Source organism: Staurois parvus, unplaced genomic scaffold (genome assembly GCF_062004578.1).
Source record: "Staurois parvus isolate SC_StPar_1 unplaced genomic scaffold, SC_StPar_1.0 ptg000155l, whole genome shotgun sequence".
Taxonomy (NCBI): domain Eukaryota; kingdom Metazoa; phylum Chordata; class Amphibia; order Anura; family Ranidae; genus Staurois; species Staurois parvus.
The window spans coordinates 29,093,070-29,108,922 of record NW_028317951.1 but is presented as its reverse complement, the minus strand read 5'-3'; the positions used below and the strand labels follow the sequence as shown (position 1 = coordinate 29,108,922).

Genomic DNA, 15,853 nt, shown 5'->3' with positions numbered 1-15,853 from the left:
ACTGCAGACACAGTACAGGAGATGACCAGAGACTGCGGACACAGTACAGGAGATGATCAGAGACTGCGGACACAGTACAGGAGATGACCAGAGACTGCGGACACAGTACAGGAGATGACCAGAGACTGCGGACAGCACAGGGATGACCAGAGACTGCGGACAGCACAGGGATGACCAGAGACTGTGGATAGTACAGGGGATGACTGCTGACCTTTGGGGGGGGGGGGGGGGGGCGGGTACCTGAATTTGACAGATACCCGCTCCCACTTCCGCGGAGTTGTTCTTTCATCTTACCTGTTCCTCTATCCAGCCGCGCGCTGTCTTCCCGGCTTCTGTAATGGCGCTCGGCATGACAGCCGAGTGCCCAGTGCGCATGAGCGAGAAGCAGTTGCGCTTTGTGATTGGTCCGGCGGCTTCTGGGATCTGTCATGTGTCCCAGGTGCCGCCTTACCATTCACAAAAAGCAACGCTTCTTGCGCATGCGCACTTGGCACCCGGCTGTCATGCCCACACTACAGAAGCCGGGAAGACCGCGCCGCTGGATAGAGGAACGGGTAAGATGAAAGAACAACTCCACGGAAGTGGGAGCGGGTACCTGTCAAATTCAGGTACCCGCTCCCCCCCCTCCCCAAAGGTCAGCAGTCATCTCTATAAGGTCCCGCTGTAGAGCTGAGCGGCCGGCCCGGTATTCTGACACGGCGGCAGTGGAAATACCGGACCGGCCGCTCCATATTCGCTCCATAAGACGCACTGACATTTTCCCCCCTTTTTTGGGGGGAAAAAAGTGCGTCTTATGGAGCGAAAAATACGGTAGTTTTAATACAAATTCTCATAGAAAAAAAAAAGCTAAGATTTTACTGTGTTCTGAAATTTAAAAATTATTTTTCTCCACTTTATGAATAGATATAGAGATGAATGAGAGTGTTTTCTCAAGTGCTTTTACTGCCTGTTCAAACAAAAAAAAATGTAAATGCTTAAATCTGCATGATCTGGGCACAGGTTAATTTTAATGGCGCAAACTGAAATAAACCATGGCAACTATTCAGTTAACCTTTCAGTTACTTGGCTTCAGTAAATGGAAATATAATTGCTATTAGTACTGTCCTCTTCAGCTTTGCTCTAAACTGCCTTGCTGAATATGCCTGCAAGATTTTTCCCACATAAAGCTTTTTAATGAAAATGAAATTAGGTTTACGTGGTCAAGAGATACAGAAGAAGTGCCCATGATAACCTGTGCTAGTTGGGAATAGTGCCGCCAATAATGAAATTCTAAAAAAAAGTTAGCCATCTGGCATTTATGGCTTAAATACTGTCTGAATCAGTAAGTTGGGAGAAGCATGCCACAACTAACATCAGAACTCCCAATCTGCATACTTTTTGAGCCAGTGACACAAAAGTCATTTAATTTGGATACCAGCTGAGCAACAAACATTTTCAGAAGTTTGCCAGCAATTACACCCTCCATAATTCTCTTAGCACAGGCTTTCCTTAAAGTCAAGTTTGTCTTTAAACTCTGTATTTTTAGACACTGACTGGGCAATTTTCAAATGTGGATATAACAATGTTCAGTAATTTTCAAGACATCACTTCCTAATAATCACAATCAAAAGTTGCTACTTTATAGGTGTGCTCTTTGTTACTTGCCTAGTCAAATGAGTTTACAATACAATAATACTATATGAAAAGCTATTGCTGCCAAAACCGTAACACTCTTACAAAAAATAGATATATATTTAATTTTTTTCAAAAAGATGCAAACATTTACACAAAGTGTATACAACAAATCAAGACGGACTCCATTGGGAAATAGCTGTATTAGTTGTTTTGAGTCATCTGTTGCATAACAACTGCAAAAAGACTGAGCATTTGCAGGTATTCATCTGCTCCATCCACCAAACATTTGTCAACTTCCTGCCAAGAGAGATGAACATAATTAGTAATAATAGTCTTCAGTAAGATAACACATTAAAATTCCTCCTGCATAAAAAAGAATGTGACTGGTTATGTAGTGAGATTTGTATCCTGAAGTGCAACTCTTACAGCTGTTAGGGCCAAACCGCGGTGCATCTGCAGTTTTTGTGCAGGTTACCCAAAGTTTCCCATAGACTTCTATTATATCCTGCATTTTCTGAATGCACACCAATGATGAAGCATGCAGCACCTTTGGGGCGCTTTCAGAAAATTTGAATGACAATTACTCAGTCATGCAACACTGTACCCAAATGAATTTTATATAATTTTTTGAGACAAAAAGTTTATTTTTGGTGGTATTTAAACACTTTTTTTTTTTTTTTTTGCTATATAAAAAGGAAAAACGTTGGAACATTTTGGGAAAAAAAAATCATGCTTTTCTTAGTTTCTGTTATACAATTTTGCAAATAATCTTTCTTCATAAAAATTAGGTCAAAATGTATTCTCCTTCATTTCTTTCGTGAAAAATAATTGTATATTATTTAGTTTGTGTGAAAAGGTATAGAGCAGGGGTGTCAAACGCCATTTCCATTTCATCGCAGGCCATATCAGCATTATGGTTGCCATCAAAGAGTCGGTTGTATCTGTAAGACTAGATGTCCAGAGCACCCCCCCCCCATCGGATGTCAAGAATCCCATACCGTGCCTAACATCACCGTGCACCCACTTTGGGGGCAGAGCTGGAAAGCAGAAAGTGCAGGGTCTGTAGAAGGACCCGAGGAGGAGTGGAGTCAGTTACCAGAGTCTGCTGAATGCTGAAACTAGGGGAGGCAGAGATGAGGGGGTGCTGCAGCTGCATTGAGAGGTGCAGGATTTGGCAGAGGAGTTCTATTCTTCTCTCTGTTGCTGACTGCTGAGACAAGGTGGGGGCGGAGACAAGGGGGTACCTGCAGGAGAGGTGTAAGGGCCACATGAAATGGCCTGGAGGGCCGGATTCGGCCCACGGGCCTTGTGTTTGACACCTGTGGTATAGGGTCTACAAACTATGGTATATTTGAAAATTGATCAGTTCTGATGTTCTGACTGCTAATATCAATTCTTGAGGCCCTAAAATGTAAGGTCAGTACAAATAACCTCAAACCCTTACAGGATGTCTTTGACTTACAAGCCGACCTCAATGCACGGTTTAATTGGGCAACTATGTGGCAAATGAGGTTTAATGCTGATAAATGTAAAGTTATGCACTTGGGGGCTAAAAACATGCATGTATCTTACAAACAAAGGGGGAGTCAATGGTGGAGGAGTAAATAAGACACCTAACGTGTCATACTTTAAAATTGCGCACTCCTGCGAAATGGCACCAAACTATGGTATTTAAAAGTCTCCATAGGCAATGCCTTAAAAGCCTTTGCAGGTTACCAGCGGAGAGGTACAGAAGAGGTCTGGTGGTAGTATTACTGCTCTCGCTCTGACGCTTATGGCAATTGGACCCCAGATGTCTCCTCTGCCCTTAAAAGCATTTGATCAAACAAAGAAAGGTGTGATCAGATGCTTTCCGATTTAAAAAACAGCACTGTTTACAGCTGGGGAAACTATACCATAGAGCTCATCAGGGAACCTTCTGGTCCTTGAAAAGCTCTATGGTGAGCTAGTAGGACGAAGACACGGAAAGGCACTTGTGGGCGATCCACCGCCTATAAAAGCAATCAAGCAGCTTTTATAACAAAATAGATGGCCTCCAGCAGTAAAAAATTATACCGGTAAGATGCTTGTTGAAGTTGTTCAAATCCTTCTCTAAGCAGTTCAGCTTTACTTGCCTGCCCCTCCTCCACCACAATTCCAAAGTGATATTAGCAGTCTTCCAGATCTCTGTAAACAAGGGCACAGGCAAGGAAGAGCACGGTATGCTGCACTGCTAAGAGAATGACTTAAGTGTTTCCACTGTAAACTCTGAGGCTGAATTGCTTCACACTGGCTGCAGCTCCATAGTTTCATACGGCAATCTTGTAAATCTATAGCCTGGCCACAAACACACTTTAAAAGCATCAAAATATCAATAAAAGTTAATGTTATGTTGTGAATGCCATGCATTAAAATTTTATATGAACACATTTAACAAAAATAGAACAAATGCAAGACTTACAGCAAGTTTCTCTGCAATAGCTGCTTTCTGTTTATCGGTCAGGTCCTCTCGTTCAAGGATGATATCATGGAGTTGGTTTACAAGCTGTGTTGCTGCATGGCCATTATTTATCAGACTCTGTGGAAGGAATACATTTAAAAATTCCAGTTAAAAATAGGACTTGTGTTTTTAGGACTATTTTTACAAACAAATGTTATAAAGGGTTTCTGACACTTAAGCCAATAACTTAACAGGTGCTCTTACCATAACCATGGTTTCTAGTTTCTCAAATAGTCCACTCTGACAAGCAGCCAGTACTGAATTAAGTGTGTCTTTAGGGATCACCTGTTAAAATAAAATTCAAAATGTTTTGTTCAACATTAAATATATGCAGATATGTGGTACCAAGAAAAGTAATGAACATAATCACATGAGCCAACACACCAGCCATGTTGGATAAAGTGGGGAATGTTCAGACCCTCTGCCAGGTTTTTATCACATTCTGTTTCCAACTGGTAGCCTTTTTTTGACAGACATAAAGCCAGAGAAAGGTGTCAAGAGGTGGAAGGAAGTGAGACCACTGGTGTGTGGGTCTATCGTTCAAAGATTTGACTCTGGAGCCTTTATAAAAAGAAAAAAAAAAAAAGGAAGAAGAATCTCCAAGGCACCCTGGTAAAGCTCAGGGTTAATTAAGTTTTAATGATATAGCACCGCAAGGTATAGTGGATTCAGCAATGTAAAAACTACAATGAAGTGTGGATAGATAGTGAATAAATCTCATCACAGTTGCTATTAAAAGTTAGAGGATACCTCATATGAGAGATATACTGGTAGGTTTATAGAAAACCAGGCAAAAGCCACGCTGCTGCAGTAGCCTTAGTAACAGGTCTACAGACCAGCCAGAAGGCTGGTTACTACAGTAATTAAAATAGATGATTTAAGGAGCATTACGGGACATGTATTGTTAAGTGGATGGGAGTGAGACTATCAAGGGGTGAGAGTGAACCTCTAATGCAGATAAGGTTTTTAAGCAGGTCTGGTGGACTTGGTGGTGGAGGGTCTGCCACACAGTGAAGGACCTTCAGAAGATGATGACTATCTGAGGGGGTGAACAGATCATATGCATAGCGCAGAGAAGGCCCATTCAATAAGGAAGTGTGATTTAGTATAATTGAGTAGGAGTCCTCTTCCTCAGTACCCACTTCAATGTTTTGCCCAGGGGAATTTCTAAAAAGAGGGGGGAAAAGCACCTTTCATGAGGGTGTTCCAATGACCAACTTTTTAGCCATACGATTCTGCATAGAAAAAAAGGACAGTATTGGGATCTGACAGATCACATTCTCCAAGGAGTCTATACAGAAGAGCAGTGCTGAGGCCAAGAGTTGTAATCCTGCAGAAAGATTAGGATCATAAACATGTCGAGAGAGTTTACTATTGATTTCTCTCATCTAGTTTACCATAGTCTGGCAAGGACCAGACAAGGCAAAAGAGGACTTCAAAAGAGTCTCCAAACATCTGTCAACCGAATCTTTAAAGTAGAAAATGCCATCAATGGAAACAGTAGATCGACTATCGAATGCAAGACAGGTCAGGTCCATAGCGGGAACAGTCAATTTTTCTTAAACTCCCATTCTATACTGTACAAAGCAACAAAATTATGAGGAAGAAGTAACCTCACTCACTTGGGCAAATCATTAGATAAGGCTCAATTGGCTTGATGAGGAACACAAAGAATCCTTCTAGGAATAGCCACCTTTTTTGTGGTCGGAAGAATATGTAGGGGGATGGGCTGTATTAGGTGCACATCCAGAGACTAGAACATACTGCTTCAAGCAATGAGTCTGCATTAGCAAGCATGTGGTAGGAATCGGGATGATGTCAGTGGCAGTTAATCAGTATCAGATTGCCCGCCGCACTCCCACAGTCACAATTATAAGTTGCTGATCACCACTGCCATTAGAAGTATTAAAAAAAAAATCCAGTATATATACACACCATAGTTGTAGGCGCTATAACTTTCATGCAAACCAGTCAATATACACCGATTGGGATCTTTTTATTTTATAAAAGACGTAGCAGAATACATTTTGGCCTAAATTTATGACGAAATTTGATTTTATTTTTATTGGATATATTTTATAGCAGAAAGTAAAAAATAGGTTTTTTTTCAACATTTTTGGTCTTTTTTCATTTATATCGCAAAAAGTAAAAAAACCCAGTGGCAATCAAATACCACCAAAAGAAAGGTGTATTTATGTGAAAAAAAATTATATACATTTCATATATTCTTTGGGTACAGCGTTGAATTACCAGTTAAAGTAGCACAGTGCAGTATAGCAAAAAATAGCCTAGTCATGAAGGGGGTAAAACCTTCTGGAACTGAAGTGGTTAACTAAACCCAGCAATGATAGCTCTCAGTCTGCTGGCACTTAGATTGTGGTCCTGCAACCTGGAAAAACTTTGTGCAGGGTGAGGCTGAGAGTGTCATTGTACCATATCAGTGACAGCACAGTGTGAGATTGACCAGTCATTTGTCACAAGTCGGTGAAGAGGGCAGTGGTCTGACCTACGTTTGTCACACCATGAACCAAGATGAGCGCAAAATGCAGGATGCAGTGCACGAAGCAAACATTACAGGTGAACCCCACTGTTGCAGGTTCTGACCATGGGGCTCAAGATGTACATCGCGGGTAACCGATCTATCAACTGCCAAGGAGCCATAAGATGCCAGCTGAAGGAAAACTAGTGAAAAATAGAAAAACAAAACTCCAACAGGAGAAGGGATGCCTAAGGATGCTAGCAAAAAAAATGAAGTCTAAAAAGGTCGGCAGGGCTATATGTATACACTGGGGGGGTTCCCAGCAAAGCTTTTTTGCTAGTATACAATCACTTAAAGGTAGCGGCGCATAACCCATGGTCTAAGAGTCAACTCCTGTGTCTGGTACTGTAAAATTAAGATGAGAGACATCTAATTCACCTAGGACACAAACAAGAAAAGATTGAGGCATGCTGGAAGTAGACATATGAGTAATACTCTGTGCTTACAGTTTTTTTGTATACCAATGCCCAGCCCTTCTGTAGGTGGCAATATAACCCAAATTTTTAAGATATTCTGTAACTATAATGGATAAGAAAAAAATTTATTTATTGCAGTCTGTGAATATTTCCCCAGCATCGTGTGTTACCAGTCCAGTAAGCCTGAAATTATATCCCCCATGGGGAGCAACATAGCAAAACAGGGCTTCCAGCAGGCCAACAGAAAGAACAAGGGTTAAAGAACCCAAATAACAGCTTGAAGCACCTTATGCCCAAAGCTTGGATCAGCTGAGGGCTGAACATCCACTTGAGAATGTGTGGACAGAGGACCAGGTGGCAGCTTTGCAAATCTGGGATACAGATGCTTGATGCTGAAAAGCCCAGGAGACACCAATAGCCCTGGTGGACTTCGCTCTGTTGGGGAATGGGGGAACACTTCCCTTTAGTGCGTAAGCTCTGGAAATAATTTGTCTAAGCCACCTGGCAATGGTGGATTGGCAAGTAGGATGTTCACTATGAGGACCTCCAAGCAACACAAAGAGTAAGTCTTATGATTTAAAATCACCTTTTTACCATGCAAATCAAGAAAAGCTCTTTACAAGAAAGAACTGACAATTCAAAAACAAACCTAATAGACATAATAATGACCAGGAAGGCAACCTGTGAGGTTTTCCATGGGAATGTCTATATTTGGTTAATAAGGGTATCTCTGAATGGAGGGCAAGAGTTTTCTGAAGAGAATGAATAAAACAGAGGCTATTCAGGTACAAATGCTGACCAAGGCCAGATTGAAGAAGGCCCAAATTCATGCAATACAGAATTCTCTAAAGTTCAGTCATCTGTCTTCACACCAGGCAAAGTTAGCTTTCCATTTGTGATGCTAAATCTTGTAGGATTTGGATTTTCTAGCTCTGACTAAACTGGGAATGTAAGTCAGAAATAACCCTATCTTTTAGGACTGGGTTTCAACAGCCATGCTATTAAAGCCAGTGACTGAGAAGCAGGATGGAATACGGGGACCTTAGGCCTGCGAATCTGTTTAGAAGAGGTGAAAGCTTATCTTCCAGAAGTCTGGGTATGTCTGTGTACCACATTCTTCAGGGTCAATTTGGTACAATGAGAATCACCATAAATAAGAATCAGAAGAATTGTGATCAGAAGGGAGTACGACACCACATCCCTAAATTAGGAAATATACCAAGAGAAGAAAAGAAAAAATAGAGAGAAAAGCTATATTTTATTCTAGTGTCCAATTTGGACCAAGAAGCATTTTGGTTTTCTACGATGTAACACTATCAAACATGATGTTAATTGCTGCATACTGAGTACTCAGAACTACTGATGGTTATGTCATCCTTTTCATAGGTATATTGGTGATTATTTAAGCTTTTTGAGCATTTTTTGAAAACTATCAGAGGTGGTTGATGTTTTTACTCTTATGTTTAGCTTGATTGTGCCCCTTCAGCAGTCATCTGAGGTGCCAGCCTGTCCGGGCTTATTTGAGCATTTTTTGTCCAACTTAATTGTACTATAATCTACATCCTACTTGTCTATTTGAGCCAGTATGAACTATTTGGTGAGTTGCCCTCCATTCATTTTCAATCTTTGAAATGTCTGTATGAGATTTGCATTGTGTCTTGTTTTTGAGCTATATATTGAAGGTATTTAACCTTATTGTTATATTAAATAACTATCAATTCACTATTATAGGTGTCATATTTAAGATCTCCTGAAGAAGCCTGAAAAGGTGAGATGTAGAGAGAAATATTGCACCAGAATATTTTTGAATAAGTATCATCATGAATTTTTATATATTTCAATGCATTTTTTTTAAAGTGATTTGATAAATATTGTAACATTTTAGCTTTCATTATTATCTATATTTTTTGTGGAACCTCAAAAATCCCAGTATTTTTCTTGTAATGTGAGTTTTTTCTTCTTTGCTTGGCATAAATCAGAATCTTTTCCTCCTATCTGCACAGCAGTCGAAGAAGGATCTTCATCAGAGGGAGGGCATAGGCTAGTTTGAAGCGAGTGCACAGAATCACCAGAAAATCTACTGCAAAGGCTAGAGGATCCCTAGTCTTGGCTACAAATTTTCCAGCCCATTATTGAACCTGGAGGCCAGGATGTCCACATCTGGTATTCTCCACCTTTGACTAAGATTTTGGAAGATCCCAGGATGCAGAGACCACTCTCCAAAGTCTAGTAGTTGGTGACTTAGGTATTCTGCATGTCAATTGCCCATTATAGGGATATGGAAGGCTGAGAGAGTTGGAATGCAAGTTTCTGCACATGAGAGTAGCAGACTTCTCCTTGGGCAGGCTGGCTTCTGGTGCCTTCTTGACGGTTTATGTAGGTCACTCTTGTGGCACTGTCTGACTGCTGACTGTGTGGCCTTGCAGAAAGGAGGTCCAGTGTTGCGAGATAACTTACTGGCTCTCAGTTCCAGCATGTTGATGGGAAATTTCAACTCTTCTGAGGACCATATCCCCTGGAAATTCAGGGAGAAGTAAACTCTTACATGCATAAAAGTGGCCACCCGCCCAAGTCTATAACTGGCTTATGAAGCAAGGACACATAAACAGGCATCACATAGTGAAAAAAAGGGGGAGAGAACAATGTTCTTGGACAACTTGCCAGCCAGCTTGCTAACAACCGAATTAACCTGTCTAACAGTATGCGTTTATAACAGGGGTTTAGTTAGCACACATTTGCAAATACATACGTAAGCCACAGAGCCACGACACGGCACCCTGATCATCTGTGGTCCTAACTCTAAAATTTATGAGTCCCCATAGTAGAGGCACATGCATTTAATGGATAGATCAAGGGCAGGTGGACCTGAGGGAGCCACCCCTCTTAAAGGCAAAGGAGTGCACTGGACCCCAGCATGTAGCACAATGGCAACCAGGGCCCTAGTGCACCCACGTACCAAAAACTCAAACATGCATAAAAGTGGCCACCCGCCCAAGTCTATAACTGGCTTATGAAGCAAGGACACATAAACAGGCATCACATAGTGAAAAAAAGGGGGAGAGAACAATGTTCTTGGACAACTTGCCAGCCAGCTTGCTAACAACCGAATTAACCTGTCTAACAGTATGCGTTTATAACAGGGGTTTAGTTAGCACACATTTGCAAATACATACGTAAGCCACAGAGCCACGACACGGCACCCTGAACATGCTGGGGTCCAGTGCACTCCTTTGCCTTTAAGAGGGGTGGCTCCCTCAGGTCCACCTGCCCTTGATCTATCCATTAAATGCATGTGCCTCTACTATGGGGACTCATAAATTTTAGAGTTAGGACCACAGATGATCAGGGTGCCGTGTCGTGGCTCTGTGGCTTACGTATGTATTTGCAAATGTGTGCTAACTAAACCCCTGTTATAAACGCATACTGTTAGACAGGTTAATTCGGTTGTTAGCAAGCTGGCTGGCAAGTTGTCCAAGAACATTGTTCTCTCCCCCTTTTTTTCAAGAAGTAAACTCTTCCCCAGCCTATAAGGCTGGCATTCCTTACCACTGCCTTCCAAGGCATGTGAAGGAACACCTTTCCCAATTCCATGACAGATATTCCACCAGATTAGGGAAAACTTCAGTTGGATAGGAGCACTGTGTGATCCAAAGATTGGATCTGCTTGTTTCACATCGGGAATATACCATATTGAAGAGGATTGGAGTGAAATTGGGCAAAGGAAACTGCCTCAATGTAGATTACCATTAAGCCCAGAACCGTCATGCAGAAGACAACTGAGAGGTGCCATTTTGACCTGAGAGTCTGTACGTAAGACCTTAAGGAAGTTATTTTTCTCCTGGGGAAGGAAACATGGAGCAATGGAATAAGGCGGCCTGGTCTGATGAAATCAAGAATGGTTTGAGGAATGCAACCACTTCAAGGCGTTGTCTAGGCCTCCAAATTCTCCAGATGTCAATCCAGTCGATCCATGGAAGCCCCACCTCACAATTTACAGGACTTCAAGGATCTGATACTGATTGCATACTGCTAGTCCATGCCTCAGTGGGTTATGGTGGGTGGTCATAATGTTATAGTTGAACGGTGTATGTTATAAAAAAGCAGTCCTTGAGTACCTGTTTAGCAACTTTGTCTAGGCTTGGGCTGAGGTCATTTGTAGGCTGCCAGCAGGAGGAAGCATATCCTCAGTGATCTGTCCAGGAAGTAGATGCTGACTCTAGATAATGCCAAATTCTTTTGATGGGGAAACACAGAAAAGGCATTGGCAAGGGAATATTGTGATCTCCATGAGAGGTAATAATTAACTGTAAGTCCTAATTAAGGTGTATATAAAGTCAAAACATTTTTTCAAATTTGAACAGAGGTGGGGAATTCTTAGATCATTTGTAATTTTTTTACTGTGTATCCGCTGGGGTGATTCACACTATTTGTCCTTCAGACCAATGTCACTATCATAGAAAGTGGGAGGAATCCTCAATTTTACAACTGTTGGCAACAAAAAAGTTAAAGATAAACGTTTCAATGGAAACACCTGTTCTAGTGACATCTTACAGTGGAATAACTGGCGCTCTGTGGGGAATTCGTCTCACTTCCTGTTTCATTTCTGGGACAGAAATTTAGGCTACAGACAGCACAAAATATTCTGACAGGTGTTTTAACCCTTCCAAACTGCACATGGTTTATTTAATTTTGGATAAAGGTCTATTCAAACGACTGTACAGAGAGAAATGTTCTAAGTAATAGGACATCGAGACTCATGGTAAAAAGGAGCATGTAATAAAATTATCTAATTTCATATAGCACTTCTTACCCCTGCTATTTCTGTCACCACAACATCTGTAATTTCTTTTCCTGCAGTAAGTCTTGTAGCACTTTGCAGAAAAGTGATGGCTTTTCTCAAGTCACCTTCTGATACTTCAACCAAACGGGATACTGCCTGCAAACAAATACAGCATAGCCCATCAGCAAGCAACACAAGTGGTCTATCAATGCCAAACTCCACTAACCAACAAAATTGGCCATCTTGCAAATTTATTTACAACAAAATTCATCCTACGCTTAATTCATCCAAGTGTGAACATCTTGTGTTGATTGTCCTCACAAATTGGGAAGTTAACTGGATATTTTCTGTAAGATATTATGATATGCAAGTGCTACTGTTTTTAATTACACTAGTGAGTTGATAAGCTTGCATTTGTTTAATCGTGGGGCATTTCCATGTTCAAATGTATCTTTCTCCACAACAGACCAGTGAAATAACACTATAATAGTGTTAAGTCTAACACATCAACATATGATCTCCGCCACTAATTAGAATGCTTGCTCTCTTCTAGTGACAGAATGGAAGCTTGTATTTCAAAGTGGCCATTAACTCTTGTTACTGATTACTTGAGGATACTCCTTGTTTAAATTCAAATATAATCATCCCCTTTTTATCCTATTGAACAAATAGTTTACAATTAAACCCCAGGGATATCACCTTGCACTGCAAGGATTAAATGCTCTTTTTTGTCTAGGGTACCAGTAAAAAGCACATATACTTACTTTATCCTTATTTCCCACAGGCTCCTCCCATGCAACTGGCCCTGTAGCCTCTTTGGTGCTGTGGCCGGTAATCAGAGCTGTGGTTTCATCACTTACAATGCAGGGTTGGGGGGACATATACTATTTTTTTTTTTTTTTTATAAAAAGGATTAGTTACCTCATTTGTAATATTCACATTTTCTTTTGTGCAGATATCCAGAAGTCTTTGTGTTTGTATTTTATCAGCAAGCGGTTTAAAACGAAACTTGGAACATCGAGATGTTAAAGGCTCAATTATTCTAGATGAAAAAGAATAGACATACTGTATCAAAGCCAATGGTAAAACTGGATAAGTACTACCATTAAAAACATCTAGTCACAAGGTATTTTCAGAGTCGAGAGTAGTGGTGAACAGTTTACTAGATACAGTATTAGGCTCCTCAAGTACTGTCCTTTGCATCACCAAATATTTAAACTGTAAGAGAAAGCTACAGATGTGGATGGAAACAGGCTGCAAGGGACAGTCAGAGGCTGACATGTTAAATGAAACTGCAAGAGATCATTGCCAATACAGCCCCTTTTACAAACCAATGCAGTCCACTCCAGACACCATAGGAATTATGTGTAGTGGATTGTGATAGACAGTCCACGTTCTATTAGATGATCAGTAAAATGACAATTTTATAAACTTACTACTCTCTGCTGCTTGCTCTCTATATTCCTTACTCTAAGAAAACAATCAGATATAGGGCAAGGGAACAATGATAATTAAGATGGTGCCTTCATCCGGAGTCTCACCCTAGGTGACTCATTAGAAGAAAAGTATCTTTTAACGTAAACAACCCCCATAAAAAGGGAATGAGTCATTTTGGTGACAATGATTGGAAGATATCAACACGGATGGAAGAACACGCAGGAAACCTAGGGGACTTTTCACCCAATCATCGTATATGCTTCGCCTGTGTCATGAGACTTATAAATGTTACTGTTATTTCCTCAATAAAGTAGAAATTAGGAAGTTGGCAAACTGCATTCTGTGCCAGTGTGTTACTTCCACGTGCACGTATTCTCACATTAATTAGGCTCACTGGTAGATCACAACAGCTGTGGTCGGTAAGTGATCACGTCCAAAACAGATGTACTAAAGTAACAATGATTGAGTTTAACTTGTTTTGTTTAACTGAATAATACATTCCAAAGCAAATCAGTTTGTATTTTTAAAGTAAATATGTTCACTTCACATGACGTCAGTTCAGTCCAATTTAATATAATCACCCCACATGGCTTCAGTTCAATTTAATAAAATCACCCTACATGTCTGAATTAAGTAACGCCAAACAAGCCATTAAAACAAGTAAAAAATATTAAAGCAAAGTCAGCCATGAGAAAAATCACAGTTGCTGCTGTGAAAAATCCTTTCTAAAAATGCTAGATGCCTTGCTGTCATTGTCTTCAATTCTATGTTCCAAACAGGTATGCAGATTAATACATCTTACCTCCTTATTTTCCTTATTTAAACACGTGTGCCAGGCCAGTGACTCAGCAGGATAGCCAAGCAGATAGCATTTTCACAAGAAAGGTCAGCAATGGTAACCCTCTCTGCCACCATTTTTTTTTTACAAACCTATGGTTTACTTTGTCAGATAAAAAAAACAGCAAAAGTTCCTGCCATCAGAGCCTATCTCAGTATAACTAGGTGGCAGCAAATACATGTTGCTGTCACTTTGTGACAGAAATACATCTATATTTTTACCTGCTGACATAATTGCAAATGAGGCAGAATCGAGTTGTTTTAGACTCTTTCTCCATGGTGCGTCGCAGAGCAGCCTGTGCTGCTGATGTCATGGAGTCTGCTTCATCCAGAATAATGATCTTAAATGGGGGACAAGGCTTCCCACTACAAACAAGCACAAAGCCAGTTATGAATAAACATGACAAATAGGAATGCAAGGAAAATGCATTATTTTTTCACTGCTAGAATAGCAAGGGCACACAATAGCAACATTAATGGTAAGTGTTAGCATAAAGTAATACCCTGGGGCAAAATATAGTAATGAAACCTAACATGCCTCAGTATGCTTTTAGTGCTCCAGTGAAAATAAGGGTTAAGCAAGGCATAAAATAGGATTTCTCTCACATTGAGGGACAGTCCTAAACCTATAAGTTATACAAACGCCTACAGGAGAATTGAAGACAGGCAAATAAAAACTGTATGCCATTATGAAGCGGTGCGTTTCAGGCGGCCATCTTTGTTGTTGGAACTGTGTTTCTGATATCCTCTGCACACCAAAAAGCTGTGAGGTCTCTGGATTGAACTGTGGTTATGTGGATCTGTGTGAGCCGATGAAGGCAATAAACCAATGCTTTTTATTATCTCTGAACATGTGAGTGGCCTGGTGTTATTTTAATACTGCTTATGGTATTAGCAATATCACACTATGGTATATTTTTTTCTTTTTGCACCGCTGGGGAGCTTTTAATAGGAGTGAGTGGAAGGAGAACATCAAGCCATACAAGGCGGATAAGGAGCTCTGGAAAATATAAAGGGGGTTTAGGATCCCTAAAATCCTAAAAGGCGTAATACTCACCAATATCTGGTGAGTGCGGTTGATGTTGATTTTGCACGGGTGGATGGTGGAAGCACATTTCTTTGGGAGAAGATTATTTTGATTATATATTTTGGAAAGAAGGACTTTTTATTTAAAATTTTTTTTTGTTCATACACATTTAATTTATTTTTTTGGACACATTATAAATTATATTTATTTTTTATTTATTTTTATGTTGGTTTTGTTTATTGATGTTATTGATTTGGTGAGGAGGTTTTTTGATTTGCACTGTTTACATATTATTATTATTCATTATGGAAAACTCCCCCTTTAGCCAGCTTACCTCGGTTTTGCAGCAAAGCAGTACATGAACATAAAGAAGGGTGGGGACCTGGGTCCTTCAATGAAAATGATTATGGTGAATACAAAAATCCTATTTTCTTTCTCGCTCATTGAGGGACAAAGGAAGAATATGAAAGCAGTCCAACAGAGGGGTGGGCTACACAGCAAACCACCATTAACAGGCCCAAGAAAACAAAAAACTGGGAAATTGTCTGCAGCTCAGTGTCACTTGAAGGACCTTATGTTTGAAGCTGGCATCAGATGAGTCCACAAAAACCACCTTGCGGAACTAGAGACTATTTAAACAGAAAAGTTGGCAGCCTTGCAAATCTGGAAAACATTACCTTGATGCCAATAAGCCCAAGAAGCAATCACAGATCGAGCGCCCCTT

At 40.5% G+C, this 15,853-nt stretch overlaps 1 protein-coding gene across 2 annotated transcripts in view; it reads right to left on the bottom strand.

Moving 5' to 3' along the window:
• Positions 1–1,712: 1,712 nt before the first annotated feature.
• RFC4 (replication factor C subunit 4) overlaps positions 1,713–15,853 on the bottom strand; it is an 81,940-nt gene continuing 67,799 nt past the window's right edge. For both annotated transcript variants that reach the window (XM_089675591.1, XM_089675590.1), the window contains exons 6-11: positions 14,325–14,468; positions 12,750–12,870; positions 11,859–11,984; positions 4,298–4,378; positions 4,055–4,171; positions 1,713–1,911 (exon numbers count right to left, since the gene is read on the bottom strand). In XM_089675591.1, coding sequence (XP_089531717.1) covers positions 1,816–1,911; positions 4,055–4,171; positions 4,298–4,378; positions 11,859–11,984; positions 12,750–12,870; positions 14,325–14,468 — 685 coding nt within the window. In that variant the 3' untranslated portion in view covers positions 1,713–1,815. The remainder of the gene's footprint in view (positions 1,912–4,054; positions 4,172–4,297; positions 4,379–11,858; positions 11,985–12,749; positions 12,871–14,324; positions 14,469–15,853) is intronic.